This window comes from Lepidochelys olivacea (genome assembly GCF_965140295.1).
Source record: "Lepidochelys olivacea isolate rLepOli2 genome assembly, chromosome: 10".
NCBI lineage: Eukaryota > Metazoa > Chordata > Testudines > Cheloniidae > Lepidochelys > Lepidochelys olivacea.
Genome location: NC_140420.1, coordinates 38,420,968 through 38,440,087, shown reverse-complemented (window position 1 = coordinate 38,440,087; position 19,120 = coordinate 38,420,968). Strand labels below are relative to the sequence as shown.

General features: G+C 44.7%; 1 protein-coding gene across 5 annotated transcripts in view; it reads left to right on the top strand.

Moving 5' to 3' along the window:
- Positions 1-19,120, top strand: part of IFT140 (intraflagellar transport 140) — a 258,874-nt gene that overhangs the window by 77,446 nt on the left and 162,308 nt on the right. For all 5 annotated transcript variants that reach the window (XM_084642124.1, XM_084642123.1, XM_084642121.1 and 2 more), the window contains 3 exons: positions 2,761-2,852; positions 6,660-6,766; positions 7,304-7,452. In XM_084642124.1, the coding sequence (XP_084498250.1) occupies positions 2,761-2,852; positions 6,660-6,766; positions 7,304-7,452 (348 nt within the window). The remainder of the gene's footprint in view (positions 1-2,760; positions 2,853-6,659; positions 6,767-7,303; positions 7,453-19,120) is intronic.

The window sequence follows — 19,120 nt, the reverse complement described above, 5'->3', positions numbered from 1 at the left end:
ACTGCCTGTGAGATAGTGGCTATTCCTCTTGCAGTAAACTGACTAAGGGGAAAGGTGTGACGTTCTATACCTTAGGGAAGTGTACTGTAACCACCATAGTCCTCATTTTCATATAATCCTGATCTTACATATAAAGCATGCCTTGTAAGGTATCAGGGAAAGGTTATGATCTGCTGAAAGACATTTCTCTATCCATATATGTGTATCACTAATGCATATGAAGTTATGAGAATTGTGTTGTATGATGGTCACTAAAACATGCTGTAAGTTGGGGAATCAGCCAGATATTAGCTCCCCAGAAGCAACAGCAAGGACAGTAACCAATGCCTAGTCGGGGTGTCAAACAACCCATTAACAGCCATTGTCCAGCAAGGGAGCTACAATAAGATGACTCATCTGCATGAGGCCACATCAGGGGAATTGGCACAACCTTGATTTGAGACTCAGCAGTGCCCCCAGACTTGAGTTTTCCAAGCACATGGACTGAGGATGTAAAACAGACGGAGAAAAGCCTCATGTGTGTCCACTCTTTCACCCACCTACACTGCAAGCAACTAAGACACTGAGAAGAAAATAAGAGTCCAACAGAGGAAAAAAACTTGTATATTAAGGAGTGCAATATCCAGTGGGGTGAGAAACTGCTTAATCCAGATGTTGCCCAGTCTAATAGGGTTGAGAGTTTAGACTGTGTGCTTATATTTTATTTCTTTTGATAACTAACTCTGACTTTGTCTATCACCTAAAATCTATCTTTTATACTCAATACATCTGTTGAACTGTTTATCTTTCCCAGTGAGTTTGCCTGAAGTGAATGGTAAATTGCTCAGGTATCAAAGGCTGGTGTATGTCCACTTTCTATTGATGAAGTGGTGAACCAATTAATAAATTAGCTGGTATATTCCTGAGTGCTGGGAGGATTTGGCTCTGCATGATTCATGAAGGGCTCTGGGAGCATTCATGCAATCTAGCAGGATGTGAGGTCTCCACATGTGGTTATGCTGAGTGATAACAGCACCTGGAGGGGTTGCTGCTGGTCACTAACAAGGCATTGTGAGAGACAGCCCAGGCTGGAGAGAGTTCAGGGGGCACAGTGGTTCCATGGTCTCAGGCTGCACCCTGGAGGAAACCAGTCACAGTAATAGACAACCCTTTGTCTTCTGCATTACACCATTAATTCTGCAGCAGCTATAGTAGAATTGTTGTGACATAACTGCTCTGAGTATTACAAAACTAGAACCATTAAAAATGTACACTAGTCTGTTTTAATAAGGCTTGTGGTGAGATGTCAAGGTTCCTTCCCCACTCTGAACTCTAGGGTACAGATGTGGGGACCTGCATGAAAACCTCCTAAGCTTACTTTTACTAGCTTAGGTTAAAACTTCCCCAAGGTACAAATTAATTTTACCCTTGGAATTTCCACTGCCACCACCAAACTTTAACTGGGTTTACTGGGAAACATAGTTTGGACACGTCTTTCCCCCCAAAATCCTCCCAACCCTTGCACCCCACTTCCTGGGGAAGGTTTGGTAAAAATCCTCACCAATTTGCAAAGGTGACCACAGACCCAAACCCTTGGATCTTTGAACAATGAAAAAGCATTCAGTTTTCTTACAAGACTACTTTTAATGGAAGTAAAGGAATCACCTCTGTAAAATCAGGATGGTAGATACCTTACAGGGTAATTAGAGAATCCCTCTAGGCAAAACCTTAAGTTACAAAAAAGACACACAGACAGGGATAGTCATTCTATTCAGCACAGCTCTTTTCTCAGCCATTTAAAGAAATCATAACCTAACACATACCTAGCTAGATTACTTACTAAAAGTTCTAGGACTCAATTCCTGTTCTGTCCCCAGCAAAAGCAGCATAGAGACCCACACAGACCCTTTGTTTTTCTCCCTCCTCCCAGCTTTTGAAAGTATCTTGTCTCCTCATTGGTCATTTTGGTCAGGTGCCAGTGAGGTTACCTTTAGCTTCTTAACCCTTTACAGGTGAGAGGATTTTTCCTTTGGCCAGGAGGGATTTTAAAGGGGTTTACCCTTTCCTTTATATTTATGAAATGAGTGTATTAGTTGTAGGCGCTATCTGTTCTTACTTGATAAGAGATGATTTGGTTGTCTTCCTCGCAAATGATTCTGTATTGTGAATACCTGTAGAATGTACTGTTTATCACATCACAGCACACATGGCCATTTAGCAAGCCTGGTCTTATGAAGAAATAAATGCTCTTGGAGAAATAACCCTGTTTTTTATATCCTACGTCACTGCCACAATAATGACCCTAAAGTTGCTCTTCAATGGAAACTAATGCACATTGTTGCAGTGGATTGAACCATTAGAGACTATAGCTTTTAAAAAGGTATTTTAAAAAAAAATTAGCAAGATTCAGAAAAGGGATTGTATATTTGTGTTTAACTAGAATATATAATAGTTAATCAAATAGTTAACAAATTTTGGAATAGATATTAAATCTTGTGCTTTAGAATTTAAACCACCCTTTAACTGTTAGGAATAAGGAGTATATCTACTTTAAGGGGAAGATTATCCCATATCTGCCTAATGCAAGGTTTCTTTTATCTTTTATCTGGTGCTGGCCACTGTTGGAGACAGGACACTGGACTTGGTCTATGGCCATGGTCCACTATGGTAATTCCTGTGTTCCCGCTTTGCAACCCAGGTTTGCGGTGCTGACACCTGCTGTTTTTCAATTATGTCCCTTCTAACTAATGGGGTTTTGTTTTATTTTGTTTTTGTTAATAGGTGAAGTTGAGTGGAAAGATAGATCACTCTGCAGACATTATTTTAATCGATCGTAGCCTCCTTGTTACAGCAATAGGTGAAACAGTCCTCAGGTAAGAATTTGACTTTGAGACACAAGAGACTTGCCAGCTGGAAGAATCTTGTTCAGTGATGGACCAAAGATTCAGCTAACTCTAGAGTGCCTTTGCTTTCATATTATTAATTTAAGATAGAAAATTTATATTTTCAGTTTGTTACTCATTGTTTCTCATTCTTCAAAATAATGAGCTGAAGCCTGTTTAATATTGTTGAATCCCTAAAAGTTTTCACGTGCTTTCCTTTCTCCCATGGAATCCATATTTTATCTTCTGATATCATCTGACCTCTTACCTCTCAAATTCCAGCCTTCACTTTGCCTTTGTCTGTTTCTTTCTCTGGAAAAGTAGAGTCCTTTGATTTTGTGCAAGAAGAGGATGGCCAGTTTGTTCTTCCCAACCTGTTGGCTGATTGTTATGGCAGCATACACATCAACAGTGGAAAAATGGACTCTTGTGCCCTCTTGTCAGGAATTCTCTCTTCCTGTCTAGGATAACAGTAGAAATGCTGTGATGCTTATACACTCTCTTCTTTGAAACCGGGTGTAGCGAAGTGGAGACTCACCGGTGCAGCACCTCCTGCTGGTCTTAGGAATTAGCTCAACTCCAGCTCCAGAGCACCCTCTGCTGGCCGGTGTCTTGCCTGCCTCAGGCCTCCATGTCCCTCCTGGACCCCAGTGCCCATGTACCTCAAGGTTCTGCCCCAGCAGTACCCCACTCTCCGAGTCTCCCCTCCCAGGGGAACTCCTAACCCAATAAGCCCACCTTGCCTCAGTGGCTACAGCCAGTCATCATCTAGCCCCCACTCACTGGGGCAGACTGCAGTCTGTAATGGCCACTCATCACTGGCAAGGGGTTAGGACCAGCTGCCGCTGCCTATTCCCAGGCTGCCCTTCTGCAGCCCCAGTACCTTTTGTAGGCATTCACCAAGTCCTGCAGCCTAGGGATTTACCAGGCTGGAGCTCCCCAGCTCCCTTTACCCTTCCCCAACACTGCTCCACTTCAGGTACCTTGCTCCCAGACAGCTAGCCCTTCCCACTACAGTGCTAGAGTAAGACTCCTTAAGCTTCTGGGCCCCAGCCCTCTTATCAGGGCCAGCTGGGCCCTAATTGAGCTGGCCACAGCTGTGGCTGCTTCCCCAATCAGCCTAGCTTGGCTGCTTTTAACCCCTGTTCTCCAGGAGTGGGGCAGCCACTTTACTACTGTGTTGAAATATTCTGTGTGCTTTTATTTCTTTGTATTTTAAGAATATGTTCTCTTTCCTTTTGGATTTCTAACCTCATTGCAACTGGGTCATCCTTTAACACAGAATCATAGAATATCAGGGTTGGAAGGGAGCTCAGGAAGTCATCTAGTCCAACCCCCTGCTCAAAGCAGAACCAATCCCCAATTAAATCATCCCAGCCAGGGCTTTGTCAAGCCTGACCTTAAAAACTTCTAAGGAAGAAGATTCCACCACCTCTTTAGGTAACGCATTCCAGTGTTTCACCACCCTCCTAGTGAAAAAGTTTTTCCTAATATCCAACCTAAATCTCCCCCACTGCAACTTGAGACCATTACTCCTTGTTCTGTCATCTGCTACCACTGAGAACAGTCTAGAGCCATCCTCTTTGGAACCCCCTTTCAGGTAGTTGAAAGCAGCTATCAAATCCCCCTTCATTCTTCTCTTCCATAGACTAAACATCCCCAGTTCCCTCAGCCTCTCCTCATAAGTCATGTGTTCCAGTCCCCTAATCATTTTTGTTGCCCTCTGCTGGACTCTTTCCAATTTTTCCACATCCTTCTTGTAGTGTGGGGCCCAAAACTGGACACAGTACTCCAGATGAGGCCTCACCAATGTCGAATAGAGGGGAACGATCACGTCCCTCGATCTGCTGGCAATGCCCCTACTTATACATCCCAAAATACCATTGACCTTCTTGGCTACAAGGGCACACTGTTGACTCATATCCAGCTCCTCATCCACTGTAACCCCTAGGTCTTTTTCTGCAGAACTGCTGCCGAGCTATTCAGTCCCTAGCCTGTAGCGGTGCATTGGATTCTTCCATCCTAAGTGCAGGACTCTGCACTTGTCCTTGTTAAACCTCATCAGATTTCTTTTGGCCCAATCCTCTAATTTGTCTAGGTCCCTCTGTATCCTATCCCTACCCTCCAGCATATCTACGTCTCCTCCTAGTTTAGTGTCATCTGCAAACTTGCTGAGGGTGCAATACACACCATCCTCCAGATCATTTATGATCTGTATTACTGTATAACATCTGTATTACTTCTTTATATTTGCATTTCATTAATGTCAATGGAATGCCAAAATGGGGAATGTATGATCAGCAGCATAAGAGGTACACTTTTCTTGAACATAGGCTTGCTAATATGATCAGCTAGTCACCTGGTTAATTTTGGGAGAATGGTAGTAAAGACCCAGTACCATTTTCTAATTGGCAGGGAAGGTATTTGGCTTCAGTGCTTTGTTCCAGAAAATCCCCCTTGAATTCAAAGGGTTGTTAGCAGTTAATGGTAATGGGGAGCATTTTAAAAAAGATGGAGAACCATGAGATGGAAAGTAAAGGGATATCCAAGCTCCTCTGTATAAATGAGGCCGTTTGTTTCCAAATCTTTTTTCATACATGATATCAGAAAACAGAGTAAATAATAAGTTAAAGGAAAAAGTAAGATTGTAAGGAGATAAGTTAAAAAATGAGTGAAAGTTAATAAGCGGCTTTTGCACATTCCACATACTAGTTGGTCTCCAACCTTTTAAAGCAAAGATCACTTTTTGAATTTAAGTGCAACCCAGGATCTACCTCAAAGAAAATGTAGAAATAACAGTAATCACACAAACCCAAACACCTGTGCCTCGCTCCCTGCCCAGCCCCTTCTCTGAGGCCCCGCCCTGCTAAATCCATTCCCCCTCCCTTCCGTCATTCGCTCTCTTCCACCCTCACTCACTTTCATCGGGCTGGGACAGCGGGTTGGGGTGTGGGAAGGGGTGCAGGTTCTGGGTGGGGGCAGAGGGGTTTGGAGTGTGAGAGGTGCTCTGGGTTGAGCCTGGGGCAGGGAGTTTGGATGCAGCAGGGGGCTCAGGGCTGGGGCAAGAGGTTGGGGCGCAGGACGTGGGCTCTGGGAGGGGGCTAGGGCTGGGGGTTGGGGTGCAGGAGGTGTTCAGGGTGTGGGCTCCAGACAGGCACCACTTGCCTCAGGCGGCTCCCAGGTGGTGGCGCAGTGGGGCTAAGTCAGCCTCCTTGCCTGCCTTGGCCCTGCGCCACTCCTGGAAGCAGCCAGCATGTCTGGCAGTGGTTCCTGGGGTGGGAAGGGCAGGCGGCGCCGTGTGCTGCCCCTGTCCGCAGGCACTACCCCTGCAACTCCCATTGGCCACAGTTCCCTATTTCCGGCCAATGGGAGCAGCGGTGCTGGTGTCTGCAGGCAAGGGCAGCGTGTGGAGACCCCCTGACCCCTCCCCCAGGGGCCGCAGCAATGTGTTGGCCACTTTCAGGAGCAGCACGGGGCCAGGGCAGGCAGGGAACCTGCCTTAGCCCTGCTCTGCCGCTGGACTTAGAGGCCGATCTCCCAGTTTGGCTGCAGGAGGGTTGGCAATCCTAGACTGAGACAGATCTACTGTCAGAGGCACCACGGTCAACCAGCTGATCACTATCTACCGGTTGGTGACCACTGCCAGACGGCTGCTGGCAGTTTCATTTTAAAATGAAATGATCTGGGTATTCCAGTAATAGAAAATGTGTGCCCTGCATTGTATCCTATTGAATCTCTTCAGTCAAACATCTGGAAGGCTATCACTTTTTAAAAGCCCCTTGTTTTCTGTGCACTTAGGTTCTGGGATTTAGAGCGGAGTGAGAATTATGTGCTCTTTCTAGATGTGCAGCTTGGCTTTGAAGTAGGGGAATGTTTAAACTCTGTCTCTTACTGCACTGTTAAAGGTAAGAAACCCTATGAGAACTGTGATCCTTAGCTCATAAACCTTGTTGTGAAATGTCTGTCTTTGGTGCTCTGTAGCAATTTTAGTGTAGTTATAGTTTTCATATTACTGTGTCCAGCAGGATACTTTTCAATAGTAACAAATCTGCTGTGGGGACCTTATCTACTATGTGAACACAAATGTGTAGCTGTTTAAACTAAGGTTCACTCCTGACACAGTTAAAGCACGGTTCAATCTTGAAGCACAGAGGGACTTTAACCCACTTACAGCCATGTGATATTTCTTGCAGTTTCTCCTCAAGGGAGATTCAGGACTGGATTGTTGGTATCTAGTCAATATGGAGAGACATTGGCAGAACTGTATGGGGATGCCTGCATACTGCCTGTCTATAGTGTTGCAAGTCTTTTATTTTCATGAGCACAACTCTGACTGTTGGATTACAAATAAAACCAGACTTTGGTTATTTTTTTACCTCATTTAATGTTTGTTGCTTTTTCTGAACTTGATTTGAAATATAGAACAACTTTATTAATGGCAGGTCTCCTAGCAGCTGGTACCAATAAAGGGAGAATAGCTATGTGGAGGAAAGCATCAGTGTCCAATCAGAGCACATGGGTGTTGGAGGGAAAGGACAGATGGAAGCTTCAGACCCCTACAGAGCTGGAGGGGAATATCACTCAGATAAAGGTAAATCTGGGTTGAGTTGATCTCTTTCCCCTTTAGGATTGTTTGCTGTCAGAGGAAAGTGTTGGTAAATCTTTCTAATACTCTGCATATTCCCTGTGTCCTATAGTTTTCAAATACTAGAATTAGGAAGAGAAGAGTGTCAGACAAAGTAGCCTAAATATAATACTTTGCATTTCTTTGACACTATCTGTCTGAGGCTCTTACAGCACTTTACAAGTAATAAGTTAATGTGTCTTTTTGTGAAGTAGGTAAATATTATCCTCTTTTATAAAAGGTGTGTAAACTGGCAGAGACTAAGGCCCAGATTTTTAAAGGTAATTTGGCGTTGCTGTGTTCAGTGTTCAAATGCCTAACTTATTTAGGAGCCTAAGGGTAGGTCAACACTACCTGTCGGATTGGTGGGTAGCGATTGATATATCGGAGGTCGATTTATCGCGTCTAGTCTAGATGCGATAAATCGATCCCCGAGCGCTCTCCCATCGACTCAGGAACTCCAGTGCCGCGAGAGGCGCAAGCGGAGTTGACAGGGGAGCGGCAGCAGTCAACTCACCGCCGTGAAGATGCTTTGGTAAGTCGATCTAGGCACTTCAACTATGCTATTCTCGTAGCTGAAGTTGTGTACCTTACATCAACTCCCACCCCCTAGTGTAGACCAGGGCTTAATGTCATTTTACGAATGGATCTAGGCACTTAGGAGGCTTAATCTCAGACTGTCAATGGATTTTGGCTCCTAAGTGCCTCGATCCCTTTTGAAAATGCATTAGACTCCTAAATCAGTTAGCTGAGCACCACAATACCTAAATACCTTTTAAAAATCTGGGGATAGGTTACATGCCCAAGGTCACACAATACAGCAATGACAGATCTAGGATTAGAACTTGGAATATAGACTCCTAGCTGTGTGATTTGACCACAGACCCATCCTTCCCCTCCAAATTGGAGACAAAGAACTCAAACGAGGACTCCAGATATTTTCTGAGATTTTCCTCCTAATGTTTATAATTTCTCATTATTGCAATGCCTTGAAATTACTTCATCCTAAAACACATGTTGGAACATACACTTGCAAATTTGCCAAAATTGCTATTACAGAATTGTTATTTCTGTATAAAATCCTGTATGGACATTCTTATTCTGGAATGAGAATGTCCACATGGGCATTTATATCAAAATAACTATTCTAGAATAATGATTTTGGAACAGCTAATTTGGTAAATTTTCAGGTGTGGATGTATTCTGGGATAAATAAATTTCTCAAAAAAAAGCGAAGTATTCTGCTGGATATTCCTCACTTGTTTGTTTTTCTCCTCCAGTTCTCCTCCAGTACTTGACAGGGTTGGGATGCTTCTAGGGTAACACTCTTGAGAGCAGTTAGGCATGTGCCATCTAGTAAAGAGGGAGTTGATCTGTTGTCCTCAACCCAACCATCTCTATTTTTATGTCTTATTGGTCAGAAAATCCATTTGATTCAGCATCCTGATCTGGCTTTCTGGCCCAGGAAAACAGGAAAGCTTTTGCTTTCAGATCCTTCTGTGATATTTTTTCAGCCTTCAGTTTTCAAATTTGTATCTTTTTGATTTTTTTAAAAAATCTGTAACAATTTTAATATATAATATTTTGTTGCCCTGTTTTAACTTGTGAGGAACAGCCCCCCACGCTCTTTTTGTTTGTTTGTTTAGGAACGGGGGAGTCAGTCATGAATGTATCTGACTCTTTGCAGGGGAAGGAGGTCTGAGATTTCTTTTTGCTTGTTTCACTTATTAGAATGAAAAGTATATAACATAAATAGCAATGGCAGTTGCATGCTCTAGGTAAGAATCAGGTCATAAGAACAGCCATTCTGGGTCAGACCAAAGGTTCATTTAGCCCAGTATCCTGTCTTCCAACAGTGGCCAATGCCATATGCTTCAAAGGGAATGAACAGAACAAGTAATCATCAAGTGATCCATCCCCTGTTGCCCTAGCTTCTGGCAAAACCGAGGCTAGGGATACCACCCCTGCGCATCCTGGCTAATAGCCATTGATGGACCTATCCTCCATGAGTTTATCTAGTTCTTGACTTTCAGACTGTCAAATCCCTATCTCTGACAGACATGCGCAGTGTGTCCACTGTCTCAGTGAGACACACATCCCTCAAAAGTCTACTGTGATGGGGTGTACAAACACCACACTGGCAATAGGGGTTTAAGGGATTACTTTGGGCTCAGCCAACCCTGCTCCACCACACTTGCAGCAAATGCTCCATCTGCTGGAGGAATTAAAAGGAAGGCAATTAGCACATTTGGGGGTAGAGCTGGAGGTGAGCAGACCTGCAGCCCACAGCTCCAGCAGAGCAGAGGGAAGCCTAAGACTCTGACACAGCTGCCTAAAGGTCCCTCCTTGAGGGAAGGGAGAACCCACCCCAGAGACAACCAGAGAAGGAAGTATCCTGTGGACCTTGAACATTGGTGTCCCCCTCTTATTTATTATGGTTTGGATTTCCCCACCAGGGGAAAGCCTTGGACTAAGCTGACCCTAGGGGGGGGGACAAAACAAAGAGGTCCAGGGAGGACAGCATTAAGCAGCCTTGGTTGCCAGACTACTGGTAGCCCAAAGGGCCCTGGGTTGGAGTCTGGTGGAGTGAGAGGGCCCGGGCTCCCCTCCTGACAACCCCCTTGGGAGTCACGAGCTGCAGCCATGACTACTAGGCCACATTCCCCAACAAGTCCCCAAGTTAGAACCATTACATGTCCACACTGCCGTAATCTAAGGACCAGAACAAGAAAAGTGAGGGACCTTCAACTTAAGCTCCTTATGATGGAGAAATCTCTCTGAGACCTGCCTTGGACCCTGAGTCAAGGACTTGCCAACAGTCGCCATTAGCAGCCTCTGACAGAGGTCCTGCCTCAACAGCCCCTACAAAAGAGACTTTATCCAAGAAGGCTACAAAAAGCAGACTCAGATTTCACTGCAACGGGAATTGGTTAAGAAAAAGCAAGACCCTGACCCCCAAGACTACCTTGGTGCCAATGGCAGCAGGCACGTTGGCGTCCAAGATACCGGGACCTTCCTGTATCACGAGTTCCCAGAGAGCAAAAGACCCTAAGTGGGCAAGCTTGGACCGAGGCTCACAGGGCAAAGTAAATCCCTCCACCTCGGTACCCACAGAGCCAAAAAGACACTGGGCACTGGGCAGTGCAATGACGCCACCTGTGGTACTTACACAGCACAACACAAGATCCTTGGCATTGGCTGCTACTACTCACACTCCCGTACCACTGCAGCACCGACATCGGTACCAGCATTCACGGTACTGTACCAATTCCTAAGACATACAGAGCTACTGGTCTCTTCAGTGCTGGAGTTCCCGCTCATCGGTACTGATGGCACTCCAAATCAGTAGGTACCGAGCCCCCTGACCACACCACCTAGATCGGCTCCCCCTCTTTCCAGTGATGATGATAGGGACGAAGGGAAAATATATGCACCTCATCACTCTTCACCCAAACCAGAACCATCCCACCAAACAGAATACCACTCACCTTTAGAGGCACATAGCTGGTATGGGCACCCATTGGCACCGCTTCCCATGCCATTCCCACCAAATTGGCCCTACTGGAACCCCTTGACAGCATGCAGGGCACAACATCTCAAGCCCCCAAGCCCACCAAGATCTAGAGCACCACAATTTCCATCATCGCCTATACCAGGACCCTCAGAAACACAGGAGGAGGTGAATGAGGAAACTGAAGAAAGACCAGGAAGCCTTACCACCAGTGAACCTGTCATCTTCATCACCGGATGAAACTATAATGCCGCCACCTCCCCACAGGAGATGACTTCAAACAATTCCAGGAACTCTTTAGAAGGGTGGCGGAGTCCCTGGGCATACCCCTAGAAGAGGTACCTGACGCTCAGCATAAACTACAATACATACTTCAGTAACACTGTCTTTGCCTAGGAAGATGTCTGATTAATGGTGCTATTATGGAGCCTGCCAAAACCATCTGGCAGACACAAGCAACAGCACCTCCCTCATACAAAAGATCAGACAAGAAATACTATGTGCCATCTAAAGGAGTGGAGTTCTTGTTCACACACTCCACGCCAAACTCACTAGTGGTGGAGGCAGTAAATGAGAGGAGAAAGCAACACCATACTAGAACAACCCTTCCTACAGAGAATGGAAGAGGTTAGTGGGACGTTGCACTCCATATGTTTTATGGAAATATGCTTCTGAATATATTCCTATTTGTATGCATGTATCATTCTTGTATCTGAAGCTAGAAATATGAAGTATAAATCTGAGGTCCTATTGTAATTATGCAAAGTGTGGGCCATTAATGGTGGTTTAGAATCTTGATGGCTCCCATTGACTAGGACAATTGGTTGTAAATGGTTTATTTACCTGCACACCTTCCTGTGCATATGTGGGCCAACCCAGGAAGAATGGAGACTAGAGGTCTTACAGTGACATGTGATCATGTCACATGATACTGGAATCCATCTTAATCCTTGTACTTTTCCGTTGATGAGGCGGGGCTGGGGACAAGCACAGACAAAAGATTCCTGTCTTGTGCCAAAGCTATAAAAGGGGGTGGAGCCGGACAAAAGGAGCCGCCAGTCATGAGAAAACCCCTGCTTATCACCTGAGATGTCTGCTGGAACTAACAAAGACTGTACCGGGGAAAGGATTGGGCCCAGACCAGGAAGGAGTCTAGTTTGTGAAAAAATCTTATTGGAACATCTCTGAGGGTGAGAAATTACCTGTAATCAGTTTCTTAATGTATTAGGCTTAGACTTGCATGTTTTTGCTTTATTTTGCTTGATGACTTACTTTGTTCTGTTATTACTTGAAACCACTTAAATCATACTTTTTATACTTAATAAAATCACTTTTGTTTATTAATAAACCCAGAGTAAGTGATTAATACCTGGGGAAGCAAACAGCTGTGCATAACTCTCTATCAGTGTTATAGAGGGTGGACAATTTATGAATTTACCCTGTATAAGCTTTATAGAGAGTAAAACAGATTTATTTGGGGTTTGGATCCCATTGGGAACTGGGTGTCTGAGTGCTGGAGGGAGGTAACCTGCTGAGCTGTTTTCAGTTAAGTCTTCAGCTTTGGGGGCGTGGACCAGACCCTGTGTCAGTGTTGCAGCAAACTAGTGTGTCTAGCTCAACAAGGCAGGGTTCTGCAGTCCCAATCTGGCAGGGAAAACGGGCTCAGAGGTAATTTTAGCACATCAGGTGACAGTCCCAAGGGGATCTCTGTGGCTGAACCCGTCACAGTTAGATCTCTTCAGTCATCGCAAGGTGTATTCATCTGCAAAATGGCAGTTTCATATAGCAATTTTACGAAGCCCTACTGTCAAAATATACACATGTAATTTTTTCAAAAAATGTTGGAATTTATTGACCGCTTACTGGAAGAGAAAAAAAGAACAATTTAACATTGCCGAAACTGGTTATTCCATCACCTTTATTGCCACCCCACTCTCCCTTCCTGTTCCTGTTCAGGGACCACTCTCACAAGTACCTGCTGCAACAGGAAGTAAACCACCTTATACACCTAGGCTCAGGAAACCAGTACAAACAGAGCACAGAGGGAAAGGATTTTACTCACTGTTTTCTAACCCAGAAAAAGACAGGCAGGTGGAGACCCATTCTGGACCTAAGAAAACTCAACAAAAACCCAGCATTTCAAAATGGTGACACTAACAACTATAATTCCAGCGTTAGAAAATGGTGACTGTCTCTCAGCCCAGGACACATATTTCCATATTACCATCCATCCATCACACAGAAGATTCCTAAGGTTCACCCTGGGAAAACAACACTTCCAATACAAAGTATTACCCTTTAGCTTGTCGACCGCCCCAAGGGTTTTCTCCAAAGTCTTAGCAGTGATGGCGACACACCTCCGCATACACAGAGTCATGATGTTTCATATCTGGACGACTGCCTCATAAAGGCACCAACACAACATGAAGCAATGAACACCACTCAGAGTACAATAACCCTTTTCACAAACTTACGGTTACAAATAAACATGCAAAAGTCAACACTGATACCTGTCCAGAAACTGGAATTCATCGGAGTTTGTCCAAACTGTTCAACAGCAACCCTACCTCATAAACGCTTCATTACACTTTGTCAGCTTCGTTTCGACAGTGACTGACAACCCACAAACATCTGCCAGAATATGCCTACAACTTCTGGGACATATGTCAGCAACAACGTTTGTCTTCAAACATGCCAGACTACACATGCGATGCCTGCAGGCCTGGCTTCGAACCGTGTACATACCACACAGGCACTGCCTAAGCAGATGTCTTTATAATGCCAAATAAGTTAAAGGATTCCCTAAAATGGTGGACACAATCGAAGAACGTCTGTACAGGAGTCTCATTTCCAACAATGACAATCACCGCGGATGCCTCCCTTATAGGTTGGGGAGTGCATCTACTCAGCACAGTCCTAAGGCTGAAGTTCCCCATCAGAGTCCAACAGGCACATAAACTTGCTGGAGCTAAGGGCACTCCGTAGCGCATGCAACCACTTTCTACCTCTAAACAAAAACAAAGCCATCAGGACCCTCACGGACAATGTAGCATGCATGTTTTACATAAACCGCCAATGGGAGGTGGGGTGGCGTGATCCTACTCCCTATGCACAGAGGCAAGAGTGCTCTGGAATTGGTGCATCAGCCACAACATTGACATATCAGCATCCTATCTTCCAGGATGTCAAAACACAACAGCAGATGTGCTAAGTGGAGAGTTCTCCCAGAATCCTGAATGGAAAATATACCCTGGAGTTCTACGTATGATGTTCAAGCTATGGGGCTTCCCTACCATAGACCTCTTTGCAACACCACAGAACACCAAGTGCCCACAATATTGCGCCAGAGCTGGACTGGGACCCCATTCCCTAGGTGACGCTCTCCTCATCAACTGGGATACCCTGTTAATGTATACATTTCCCCCCGACCCTACTCTTAACCTGGGTCAGAAACAAGATCAAGAGGAACAAATCCAAAGTCATCCTAATAGCACCTTGTGCCCACCTCAAAAATCTTCCTCTAATACCTCATCTTCTCTCCCAAGATGCAGGAGACATCCACCATCTGAACCTCACAATACTACACCTCAAGGCCTGGCTACTCCATGGCTGAGAGGAAATTAAATGAAATGACCTGTTCGGAGGAAGTAAAAGACATATTACTGCACAGCCGTAGACCAAATATAAGAAAAACATGTATTCATAAGTGGAAATGGTTCAACATATGGTGCCAGGACAAACAAATCATACCAACATCCTCCCCTTTACCAAGGGTACTGGATTACATATTAGAACTAAAAAAACTGGGTCTCTCCACAAGCTGCATCAGGGTACGTTTGGCAGCTATCACAGCTTTCCACAATAAGATGGATTGGGTCACCATATTCGCCCACCCAACAACTAAACATTTCCAAGGAAGTGAGAACGCTTACCCCGAAATAAGGAACCCACCTCCTACATGGGAACTCAACCTGGTATTACGCTGACGTGGGGGAAACCCTTTGAGCTGCTGGCCATCTGCTCATTACTCCACCAATGAAGGTGGCTTTCCTCATCGTCATTATGTTTGCCAGATGGGTGGGAGAACATGGTGCCCTAATGGCACCCCCCCATACACCACTTTCTTTAAAGATAAAGTTACCTTAAAACCACACCCTAAATTCCTAGCCAAGGTTGCCTCCCCCTTTCGTATGAACCAACCCATTTTACTTGCCTATGTTTTTTCCAAAACTGTATGCATACAAAAGAGATAGGCATCACTCCAGACACTGGATGTTCAAAGAGCATTAGCTTTCTACATGGAAAGAACAAAAACATTTAGAAACTCACCAAGACTATTCATCTCTATAACAGAATGATCAAAAGGGAAAACTATTGCAAAGCAGACTATCTAAGTGGATATCAGGATGCACCTTTGTTATCAAAAGCATCAATTACAAGTCCCAAAGGGAACCTGCACAAACACAATCACCAACTCCATGGGTGCTGACGGGCTGGAGCACCCATGGGGAAAAATTAGCAGGTGCTCCGTACCCACTGGCAGCAAAGCTCCTCCCGCTCCCACCCCCTCCTCCTACCCTGAGCACGGTGTCCCTGCTCCGCCCTATCCCAGCACTTCCCGCCCACTGCCTAACAGCCATTTGGCAGTGCTTAGGACTTTTCTGGAAGGAGGGGGAGGAGTGAGGATGTGGCGTGCTCAGGGGAGGAGCCGGTAAAGAGGCAGGGCGGGGATTTGGGGGAAGGAGAGGAATTGGGGCAGGGTGAGGGTGGTGTGGGGGTGGGGTCGAGCACCCATGGGGCAGAGGGGAAGTTGGCACCTATGCGCACACACTTCCAGCATCCATAGCCTTTCTCATCAATGTCCCTGTTATTGACATTTGCAGAGCAGCAACTTGGGCATCTGCCCACATTCACAAAGCTCTATGCTATAGAGCAACAGTCATCATCAGATGCTCTGTTTGGACTCTCAGTTTTATCAATCATCACTAATGCAACTCTGAAGCCTGTACCTTCCACTGAGGGGCACTGCTCCACAGTCACCTAAAGTGGAGCATCCACAGGGATGCTCCTCAAAGAAGAAGAGATGCTTACTCACCTTGTGCAGCAACTGAGATTCTTCAAGATGGTTGTCCCTGTGGGAGCTCCACTACATTCCCTCCTCCCCTCTACTTTGGAGTTTCACGCTAGGTTCTCTGTGGTAGAGAAGGAACCGAGGGACGGCTGGTTGCACAGTTCTGTTTAACCACCTGGGGTGGCGCATAATGGGGACGGCATGTGCGTGACCCAACTAGGCACTGCTACTACAAATCTCTGATTACAAGCACAGGGCGCAAAGTGGAGCACCCACAGGTGGTTACATAGCACTGTGCATCTTGAAGAACCTCAGTTACTGTACATGGAGTAACCCTCTCCTCTTGGAATCCTCAGATAATTCCTCTAAAAGGTTTTTACCCACTTTTCCATGAAAAACCCCAGATGAGGCAGAAAGCCATAACAATATATTGAGGCCAAAAGTCAATATCAGCTGAGTTTAGCTCCTGGCCAGATTAATCTTTCATTTTGTTACAATCTAGTCCAGTGGTTTGTGTAGAGAGGTAGATGGGAAATACTCTGTAGTCCAGAGGTTCTCAAACTTTAGCAACCCGAGGCCCCGCATTTTGATTTAAAAAATTTTATGGACCCCTAAGCCAGCTTCTGATTTTCTCCAGTAGTGCTCAACCCTCAGTCAGCCCCAGGCCTGCCCCAACTCCACCCCTTTCCCCAAGACCCCACCCCCACCTCTTTCCATCCCCTGCTTCACCCCTGCCCCTCCTCTTTCTGCCCCCTCCCCTGAGCGCACCCCATCCCCACTCCTTCCCCTCCCTCCCAGTTCCTCCTACACGCTGCTGAACAGCTGTTCTGCAATATTCAGGAGGCACTGGGAGGGAGAGGGAGGAGTTGATTAGCAGGGCCAGCGGCCCCGGACATGACTTGTAGACCCCCTGGAGTACCCTCGTGGACCCCAGTTTGAGAACTGGACTCTGGACCCCAGTTTGAGAACCACTGCTCTCGTTCATTTATGCTGGAGTATAATAGTATGGTAGCTGTCAATCAGTGCTGTTAATGAAGTACCTTCAGAAATGAAAATGAAAAATAATAAAGCTATAATTTAGCCTTATTTTCCAGATCACAGATTAGGTTAAAGTACAATTACCACCATATACAGATATTTAAGTCAATGTTATTAGAATGGTGTAGTCATAGAAACACCCCAAATGTTTTGAGTTCAGTGTTATAGTTAAAAACAAACACTTGAAAATCTGAAAATTAAAATGTTCTACCAGTAGCTCAAAAATCCCAGTAAAATGCAGGATCCATGGAGACTCACCATGTCTCAGAAACTTTTAGCGCTTACAAGTTCTGCAGGACAGAGAGTTTCTGGAGCCCAAGAGAGCCTTCTGCTTCTGCAGCACTTATAAATTCTGCAGTTTATCCTAACCCATTTGGTATGTCTACTCTGACCGAGTTTCTAAGCCCCTCATGGATGCCATACAAGGAACCTGGGAGCTCTGTAATATCTGTGGAGCATTCATGGAATTGTCATACATTTCAAAGAAATATACTTAATAACCCCACAGTGAGTTCACCAAACTTTCCAAGAATAGTTAGATATCAGATCTTACCGAGATCAATAGAATAAACCAAATTTGGAACCTGTGGGCTGAGCTGTTTTTGAGAAATGACTTTTCAAAGAAAGTAAGAAAAATCTTTTGTAATGAAAAGCTGATGCAAATTTGACAAGCCACCCCAAACATTCAGGAAAAAAATCTCCTGTGATGGGACTAAACATAAGAAACTTCAGGCTTTAAAGTTTAGAAACAAGGGACAAAAAGGGGAACATGGCATCAAGCCAGTTACTATCATAACTATGTATATATACAGGCTACCATCTGTTAACTGAAATGAATAACTACACAAGTCATCCCAGAGTCAGGTCTTGCATATCATACAAAAGTCCCATTCACTTGGATTTTGGAGTCCCCTAACATGGCCACCACAGCTTTCTTTTCTTTCCCGATCATCATATTATTATTTATATTATTGTAACGACAATTTAGAGGCAGTTTAATGATCCCAGATGATATACAATTTATCATTTTCTGCTGCAAAGTTTGGCAGGATAAAGTAGAGTTGCAGCAATTTACTACTGCAGGAAGCTCTGTGTACTAACATTGCACAAGTGGCTTTATTTATTATTTATATTGTTAGCTCTTGAGGGCAGGGACCAATTCTTTGTTACAGATTTATAACTTGCGTAGCACAATGGGGCTGGGGCCTTGGGGGGCTACCATAATGTAAATAATAGTTTATTAATGTACAGCAAACCCATTAGACTTATCTGGGATACTATACCCTGCAAAAACTTAAATGGTATTTAAATAACTGGTCCAAGTAAGCCATAACCAAACTAGTTGACTGTATCTGTTAATAAAGTACAAATGAAGGCCATAGGGAAGCGGTAAGATCTCAGAACTGGGCACTTGAGACGACACACCTCCATTTTACCATCAAAGCTCTTCTGACATGTGTTGTATTTGAGTGGCTTAAAGAATTGCGTGAAGTACTTGGAAGGTGTCAGTGATGCGCAAGTGCGAACAAATGACTCTTCTACCTTGGGAAGACTCCTGGCTTTACTGGCTGTGAGATCTGCTGAAGGGTATTGGACAGGTATAGCAGTCCAATCTTGGTCTTGAGTGCTTCCTTGAAAATTCTCTGTCTATCCAAAATGAAGTTGGTCAAAGAGGCCTCAAAAGAAGACTCCAAGACAGTGTTCTCCCCTCCAGGAATCAGTTTAGCAATAGGCTTAAAACATTATGCTGTGTTTTGGTCAAAGCGAGTCATGTACTCTTCGTATAGGGTTGTTTTGTTTTGGGTTTTCTTTTTTTGGAGACCGTCTGTAGAACTCAGCAGAGAATTATATCCCCACTACATGATGGCTTAAAACAGAGAAGGAGAGCCTTCTTATTTATTTATGTAGGCTTTTGGAGTAATTTTGATAAAATTCTGTTGATGATTTGTAGAAACCGATTAGTCTAATCCCTATTAAATTCAATAGAACTCTCCCCAATTATTGCTTATGAAAGA